General features: G+C 36.8%; 1 protein-coding gene across 2 annotated transcripts; it reads left to right on the top strand.

The window, feature by feature from the left end:
- The first annotated feature begins 1,863 nt into the window (after nucleotides 1-1,863).
- LOC149848157 (putative protein-S-isoprenylcysteine O-methyltransferase) lies at nucleotides 1,864-8,563 on the top strand. Of its 2 annotated transcripts, XM_089980423.1 has the most exons (5): nucleotides 1,864-2,087; nucleotides 3,444-3,687; nucleotides 6,684-6,812; nucleotides 7,909-8,006; nucleotides 8,276-8,563. In XM_089980423.1, the coding sequence occupies exons 1-4, from the start codon at nucleotides 1,976-1,978 to the stop codon at nucleotides 7,997-7,999; spliced, it is 576 nt and encodes a 191-aa protein (XP_089836549.1). In that variant the 5' UTR covers nucleotides 1,864-1,975; the 3' UTR covers nucleotides 8,000-8,006; nucleotides 8,276-8,563. The 2 variants fall into 2 exon arrangements, with proteins under 2 accessions (XP_089836549.1, XP_089836513.1); XM_089980387.1 differs by lacking the exon at nucleotides 8,276-8,563 and having other exon boundaries at nucleotides 7,909-8,240.
- Nucleotides 8,564-8,804: the final 241 nt, after the last annotated feature.

Here is an 8,804-nt window from a genome sequence, read left to right on the forward strand (position 1 = left end):
TTTGTTGTTAATGAAAGAGTGCAAAATAGTAAGATATCAATAGAACATATTGGCACAAACTCCATGATTACAGATCTGCTTATTAAAGGTTTGCCACCCAAAGTCTTTCACGAGCATACTGCTCGAATGAGTGTTTTATCATTTTATGATATGTTGGTTTAGTGAGAGTTTGTATTTGATCATTCTATGATATAATAAAGTTTCTTTTACCACTTCAGAATAAAGTTAATATTTCAGTTTCATTTTATACTCATATGTAGTAATTTTCACTAAAGTTTAAGGAAAGACCAGTTGGAAATAGGCATGTTTGGATCACATTACATGTAATTTTCATGCTTTATATTCATACTTGATCCATGTCATTTGGTTATGTCAATATACGTGATCGTTGATGGGTCCAATTACATTATTTATAATGAAGACTGTTTTTGTTTTTTGTTGACATGATTGGTAGAGATATCAATTGATAAGACAATGTTTTTGAGCTCATATGGTTATAATGTGTGATTATAAGATTACATATGTAACCAAAGTGGAAGATTGTTAAAAAAATCGTGTGGGCCTACATTTGATAAATCACACGTTATAAGCTATCTTAGGTTTAGGCCCTTATGTGATCTAATTTGGTTGGGCTACACCATATCTCATATGGTGTAGTGTTATTATGTGAAGAGACCTTTTATGCTTTTTTGTGTTAATTTTCAATTTTATGATGGGTAAAATAAAAAATAGACTCACATGTGGTTACAATTAGGTTGTGGTCCTTATATAGTGACATTCTTTTCAAGCTTCTCATCAACGTCAAGAAAAATCAGTCATTTTCTCATTAGTTTTAGAGAAAGGCAAATGCTATGTATATATGTTTTGAATGATCATACTCATCAAAGATCTATCAAAGTACCAATGGATTCAGGTACGCTTTTACATCGACTACACTTCTTTTCACCCTCCCTCAAGTTGTGCATGATCTTGAACCATGAACAACTTGCCTTTTAACATCCAAAATTTATCTTTTGTCAATCCTTTTGTAAATATATCCGCCACTTGATCTGTAGTTCGTACAAATTCAGGCTCAATCTCTTTCTCTTCTACCTTTTGTCTCACAAAATGCTGATCTATTTCAATATGTTTGGCACGACTGTGATGGATTGGATTAAAAGACATACTAATGACACTCTGGTTGTCACACAAAAGAAGTGATCGAGAGATCGATTCTTCTACTTCTATCAGTAAGTGTCTAATCCAAGTAGCTTTAGCAGTGGCAGCTGCCATTGACCTGTATTCAGCCTCTGTACTGGATCTGGCAACAACCTTTTTTTTCTTACTACTCCAAGAAACCAAATTCATCCCAACAAACACACAATAGCCGAATACGGATCTGCGTTTATCTGGGTTTCCTGTCCAGTCCGCATCAGAATAAACAGTGATCTCATGTGCATTTTGCCCATTGGTCTTTCTCTTATATATGAGGCCATCCCCAACCGTTCCCTTCAGGTATCGAAGTATCCGTTTAACTGCTTTCATATGCCCTTCACATGGTGCATGCATAAACTGAGATACTTGATTCACAAAGTAGACTATATCAGGGCGAGTAAAAGTGAGGTATTGTAACATACCCACTATGCTACAGTACTGTGTGAGATTATCAAATGGATCCCCATCTTGACAGCTAGCGCGAACAAGATTTTAGTTTCCAGTGGATTCAAAATATTCAACATGATTAGTTTACCCACATTTATGATATTAAAAAAATGGATTTATGTTAACATCACGTTCAAAACGAGATATTTTGAGAATAATGATGTTTTAGAAGTTTAAAATGGAGATATTTTAAAAAAAGCGGCGATATTCGTGACACGGCCTGGCACTCCTCTCGCGTGAGGGCTCTGAAGCCCGCCTTCAACGTCTCTCACTGAGAGAGTGCACGAGAAGAAGAGGAAGAAGGAGGAGGAAGAGGAAGAGGAGGAAGGGAGAGATGATGTGTTGCAGGCAGCTGCTGCAGATGCTGACGGCGGTGGCCTTCTTCCACGCCTCAGAGTACGCCCTCGCCATCCGATTCCACGGCCGACCCAACGTCTCCTCCTCCTGTGAGTCCTCCCCTCACGATTTCCCTCGAATTTCTCTCTCCCCACTTGAATTACACAGATTTTGATGTTTGGGGATCATGGTAATCGAGAATCCGTGTTTGGTCAATCTCTAGACTCACAAAAGAAAAGGGCAGTCTCGATTTCGAAAGATAAACGGGATCAACAGATCAAATGACAAAGATATTGATGTGAAAGAGATGGCTTTTCCCGGATGTGAAAATGGAACATTTGACTCGTGCCCTTTGTGTGTTGATGTAGAAAGGGGCAAGGATGAAATCTCGGGGACTTGAGTTTGATGGGTTTTTCTTTTCTTTTGTTTTATGTATGGGAAAATGTAGAAATCCTTTGTTACCTTCCCTCTAATAGTGGCCTACGCTTCACTGTGTTTGTCTTAATAAGGCCCTTTTAGAGGGATGTGATCTCATGGTTGTTGGTTTAGCTGCCATGCCTCTCTTTAGCAGCTCCACGCTTCCTCCTCTCAGAATTTGATTTTTTTTTTTGGTTTTTCTTTTTTAATTAATGGGGTGTTTGGGTCTACTAATTATCCGGGACAAATGGGTTGGAAGATGAGATTCCTAGCTTGATGCATTTATTTGGGTGAGTGGGTGCGCCTGTGGACTTCATAAGTGGGTGTTTGGATGTGCCCAATTGTCAAGAAAACTGGGATGGAGTTGGACTACTGCATTGCTGCAAGATCCCAACTAATAGCAGTCTTCTAGATATTGTGTGCAATTCAAACACGCACTGAGTGTTAGGTGGTTCATCAATATTAGGTTGACTTATTTATCTGGGCAAGTGGGTGCATCCACATACACCATAATAGGGCCTTTGGAGGTGCCCGATTATCAAAAAGACTGGGATGAAGTTGGAATAATACATTACTGCAAGATCCCAAATTATCCCAGTTTTCTAGATATTGGGTGCAACTGATCACCCTCTAAGATTTAGATGGTTTCATCAAATATTAGGTTAACTTTCTGACTTGAAGACAAGGCTTGGTAAGAAACGACTTTGAGTCGACTGTTCCTTGCCTTTGTATTTGTAAGTTTGAATGTTGTACCTTAATCTCAAATCTATCTTCTCTAATCTTAGAAGATGGTGGATTATTAGGTGGGCTTGAATGACAATGCATCAACTAGTCGTTTTCTTTGTGCATATAAATATTGCATTTAGTGATGAGGAATCTCATTCAGGTCTTCTTTTTTAAGTAGTATTTTGCTTTAGTTAATTGGATCACATGTTTTTCTCTTAATAGAGATTAAAAAGATTGTGGAATTTCTTTGTTACTTAAACATGATAACTTTAGACTTGTTAGTGGATGTGTCTTCTGATAAGAAAATTTTGATGACCCTGCAGCACTTCTGATCAGCAAGCATTACGTTCTTGCAATGACTTGTGCATTGATTGAATACGTGGTAGAGCTTACACTTTTTCCAGAACTAAAGGAGCATTGGTGGCTAAGCAATATGGGCCTTGCAATGATTGTGTTTGGGGAGCTCATACGTAAAGCTGCTGTTATAACTGCTGGGAATGCATTTACACACAATATTAGAATGTATCATAAAGAAAATCATGAGCTGGTAACTCATGGAATCTATAGGTAACTACATGTAAATCCTACAGAATGTAGCTTCCTGAAAAATCTATCTCATATTTGTCATTTTGAACATAAACTTTTTAGACCAACATGTTCCTTTAGTACACATGGGATCGAGTTTTGGTTGTACTATGGATAAGGTAAGGAATCTAATTGTTATTGTTGTTCAAGTCATATTGGGTAAGTGGTCTCTGCTTTGAATGTTCCTCAGGTGAATTCTTGAAAGATACTTTTGTTTATCCCTTGGAGATATTGCAGCATATATGGCTCTTATTGTGTAGGTGGATTTTCAAAAACTTAATCAGAACTTATAAGTAAAAAATTGTCCAAAAATGCTGCAGACTTTGTGTATTTTTCTTATTTTCTGATCAGTATTGATGTTTGAAAAAAAAAACTTATTGATGTATTAGTGATAATGATCAGGAAGAATGGACCAATTATTAGAGAAGATGAGTATAAAAAAATACACAAACAATTAAACATTACAAGTATTGACTGACATGAATGTCAACTGCAATTCAACATCCAATGCATATAAAGGCTCGCGAACATATTGGATCTTGTCCAAGAAAATACTGCAGTATATCCAAAACTTTCAGATGGAACTCACTTTTCAATAAACCTCTGACGACTTCAGTTTGATAGAGGAAGATACTGATGATAACAACACTAAAATATATACACGTACAATGATACCCCTGACTTTTAAAACTTGACTAATCAGCTTGAATAAATTGAGATCCATTAGTTTTCACTGCATACTATAACTATCAGACCAACACATGCTGCTTATTTGTCGTTCTTAACCTAGCATGCTTTCATAGGACAAGTGACTTTCAGACTCGTTTTTCTCTTGGGCAAAGTATATTGCTTCTCACCTAGTGCTAAAGCTATCAAATCAATCTTATGATGTTGGTTTTGTACTGTAGAACATGTTCTTTATTTAGCACACCATCTTGACAACTATATAGGCTTCCTCTTTTAGTTGAGCATTAAAAAACACATATTCATGTCAAGTCGGTGCCTACCCTAATCATATACAATGGCTGATGATAGAAGTATCTTTTGAGTTCCTTTGTGAATAGGGACTAAAGCCTCTCATAGTCGATTTATCACACCTTGAAGCCATAGATTACTTGGGCTTCATATTATTTGATGGCAACTCTATTTTGTATTTGATCTTATAGACTGCTTTCCATTGGATGACAAATTTTCAAATGAAGCATATTTTAAAATCTACATCTCATTTTTGTTGAGTGCGTGGGCAATTTTTTTCTTTGCTTTCAACAATATACTGTTTCATTGATGTAAACATGTTTTAAATGCTAGTTTGTCAATGAAATTCTATCAGATGTACTTAATGAGTCACAAACCATTTGCTGATTGTATGTCTAATATGAGTAGTTATGGAAGTCTGTTGAAAATAAGAAACTAGCTCACTTGTTTTGAAGAACTGATAGATGGAGAAACTATGCTTATTTGTTCTGAAGAGTTGATGGATGTATCCAATCAATGTGGTGATGAAGACAAAGAAGAGGCAAATTTACTTCCACATTGCTGATATAGATATTGGAGATGGTGGAATAGGTACAAGAATATGCTTTATGGACTTCTTCTATGAACATGGGATCGGACATGTTGCCTGTTGTTGCAGATCATTGGACTTATTTTAATGTTGATTGTGACTTCCAGTGTACTAAGAATGATTTGAGACCCATGTCATGATGAAAGGTCAAAATGTCAAAGGAATAGTGAGATGATGATTTCAACTATGAAAGATTGTTAACCAAGAAGTAAGAATATGTTAATAAAAAAAGAAGATATGAACACAAAATATATACTTTTGTCCTGGTTCTTTATTATGCTACTATTTTTTCTTCTTCTCTCTCTTCCTTTCTTCCATGACATTATTTTCTTTCCTTTTTGTCTTTGGAAGATCCTAGTAGAGAGGATTTAAACTAGGTTCATATTAAATGTTTTCTTTAAGGAATGTCAACTATATGATACTTAAAGTAAAGTCTAATGCAAGGCTAGAAGTAAACAACTTAAAGGTTGAGTTAGAATTTTAAATGGAAGGAGGATTATTGTTATTTCTTAGTAATATTTGTATTTGATTCTACCTGACTAAACCCTATCATGGCTAGTCATCATCTCACTATTATCCATGGAGTGCATAGTTCTGTTCATGTAAGTCTCCCATCAAAGACCCCTAACGTCTAAAGCCTGTTTCACCAGCCTGTGTGCTGGCAATGCAATAAAGCTTGGAGAATGGAAGAAAGAACATGCCAGATACATTTATAACTATACTGACTCGCTGTATTTAATCATGTAATCCTTCTTGCTATAGGTTATCATCGGCTGATGGCTTGAGACAAACCAAGCAAGTTCTTTGGCTTTATGTAATGACCCTACATCAAACTCCATGTGTCTCCTCTGGGAAAAGTTGTACCGTACTCTTTATGTGACTTTCAACGTTTAACTGAAAGTATTCTCTCTTAATCACCTCTACACAAAATACTGTTTCCTCGTACAAACTGTTTTGGATTCCTCACCATTCAATGATTTGAAAGTGCTATTCACTCAATTATCCTTGAGACTAGCCACTGTAGTCTTCACAGAAACTTCAGCTGCAATGTTCAGTTTTAAATGCAGGGAGCCTTATAACTTTGATATATCTCTTATAAATTTGTCTTATCTTGTTGAACTTATGCTGTCCACATTTTATCAAATTTATAATGTCATATGTACATATTTGTGATTCTGATCTGACAACATAGAACAAGTCAAGCATTGTGACACTGTCATCTACATGTTCATTCGCAGGTTCATCTGGTTCAGGCTCAAGCACATTATGTACTGGACCTTGAGAATGCATTTTTGCGTTGCTTTTGAATATTCTAACCTTTTGATGTTTCATATATTTTGATATTGCAGCAATGTGCAAACCACATTCCTTTTTCATTCTAGTCAAATTTATGTGACTCAAATGCTTTTGGCAGGTTTGTACGCCATCCAGGGTATTCTGGCTTTTTCATCTGGGCAACTGGCACACAGGTCATGCTTTGCAATCCTATCTGCACCATTGGATTTGCGTTAGTTTCATGGCACTTTTTCTCAAGACGGATACCGTATCCATTGTCTATGTTATGCCCCAAGAGCCTTTATTTATTTTTCTCTTTATCATTAGGGATTACTAGAATTTCCATTTCATAAAAACAGATTAGCAAAATTTGGTGTCTGTGTCATGTAGGTACTGATGCTGTTACGTGGTACAAGATGTGTAAGTCCGGTCTGCTATGTCATTTTCCAAAAGACGGAAACAAGGGTTTGGTTGTGTTCTGTATGTAACTCACATGGACAGGCACATGCACACTAAACCACAAAGATATGCATATGGGAAAACATTTTGCTCGAGGACCTCTGGGAATATCAATTTCATTGTCCTGTATAATTTCACTTTTTTTTGTTCTCTTACCATTTTTTGCCTCCATGAGGATAGTCTCTGCTCCAGGCTTTCATATTGATATCAGTCATCATGTGCATGCTCAGGCTGTGCAGATGGGTCTTGCTTAGTATCTGTGATGCACTGGTTGTTTTGGTATTGAATTTCTTTGATACATGATCATATTCAGTCACGTAAACTATTCCAATATCTGATTCTGTCAGATTTACACCAGGCTCTTTACTTTTGGCTGAGCCCTTTTTACGACTTGTCTTTTTGTCTTGTTTTTTGCTGCCGGTTTTACAGAGTTCATGCCCCCAGAATTCTTTAAGAAATTGTTCGGGTAAATTATATTTTGTCAACTGGTTGCTCCTTGCTATTGTTTCACAGTTCACCACCTCTATTGCTGAATCTTTTCTTGTTGTAATATGATATCTCATCACGTTAATGGGATGAATAAATTTACTATATTAAAAAAAAAATCTTTCAGAAATGTTTGAGAGTTTCTGATTTTACTTGGGCATTTATTGTGATACAAAGTGAAATATTGAAACGAGTGAATAAACTTGGCAGCATCTGAAGTTCACTTCATCTTTTGCTGATTTGCATGCAATTCTGGACGCATTGGTAGTGCGTATGACCTAGCAGGAGCTAAAATTGTTCTGTTCTTATGTGAATCCATGCATGCATGTTTTCAGCACAGTAAATTTCTTGTTAGCAATGCTTTCAAATATTTGTGTTTTTTCAGTCAATTTCTGTAAAGTGCCCTTAACAAGAAGCAGCTTTGAAGAATTCTTCTTGAGGGAGTTCTTTGGACAACAGTATGTGGAATATGCTCAAAGGGTTCCATCAGGATTGCCGTTTATAAAGTAAAGCCAGAGTAAGGCACCTCACCTTCATTCATCTTTTCTATTGCATCTTGAATAAACATCAAGCGTCTTATGTGCCAACATTTAAATATCACGACCTCATGGGCCCTGGTTTCAAAATGCCTTCTTGCCTATGTTGACGTTGGTTCTTGTCAAATGACTGTGTGTTCCTGACCTTGTCAATGAGCAGGAAGTTTGTATTATACATACTCTTTCTCTGATGCAATTTCACATGTTTTTTATGTGTTTCCTTCTTCAACTCGGGGCATTTTGGTATCAGGTGAAATCAGTTTGGGAGCACATATTGCCCTGTCTCGACCCCCTACTTAAGTAATGGATTATGTACCTATGTCTGGAGTCTGCAGCTGATTTGCAGGTCCCTTGCAAAATTAATGACGTATGAGAGCATGCAGTTCCTTTCTGTCATCCCATGCTTGTGGGCAGGCTTCTGTTTTATTTGGTTATTTTTTTTTGTTTGAAACTTATAAACCTTCATGAGGTCACTCCCATCTAGTAGGAGTGACTTGTAAATATCATCAAGTTAACGGGATGCCACAAGTTTGAATCCCACGAGTCTTTTTTTTTTTTTTTTTAAAGGTTAGCTGGGTTAGGCAGACCCCCATCAGTTATTAATCAATCATACCACTGGGGTTTTGAACCTGCAACGTCCCACCACAGGGAGATGTGCACTGACAGCTCCTACCAATCATGCTGAGCCCCTGTTGGTACGAAGCTCGGTGTGCTTCCTGATGGGTAACGAGGACCTGGGTTTTATACTAATCAATTAGGCGACTTAGTTATCTTAAAAA

Source organism: Nuphar pumila, chromosome 1, assembly GCF_984573655.1.
Source record: "Nuphar pumila chromosome 1, dmNupPumi1.hap1.1, whole genome shotgun sequence".
Classification (NCBI taxonomy): Eukaryota; Viridiplantae; Streptophyta; class Magnoliopsida; order Nymphaeales; family Nymphaeaceae; genus Nuphar; species Nuphar pumila.

What these genes read in the sequence shown, in the direction of transcription:
- LOC149848157 (XM_089980423.1), top strand. Translation starts at nt 1,976, where the DNA reads ATGATGTGTTGCAGGCAGCTGCTGCAGATGCTGACGGCGGTGGCCTTC. An exon ending in ACCCAACGTCTCCTCCTCCT is followed by an intron (nt 2,088 to 3,443) that starts GTGAGTCCTCCC and finishes ATGACCCTGCAG; the next exon opens with CACTTCTGATCAGCAAGCAT. An exon ending in GTAACTCATGGAATCTATAG is followed by an intron (nt 3,688 to 6,683) that starts GTAACTACATGT and finishes TGCTTTTGGCAG; the next exon opens with GTTTGTACGCCATCCAGGGT.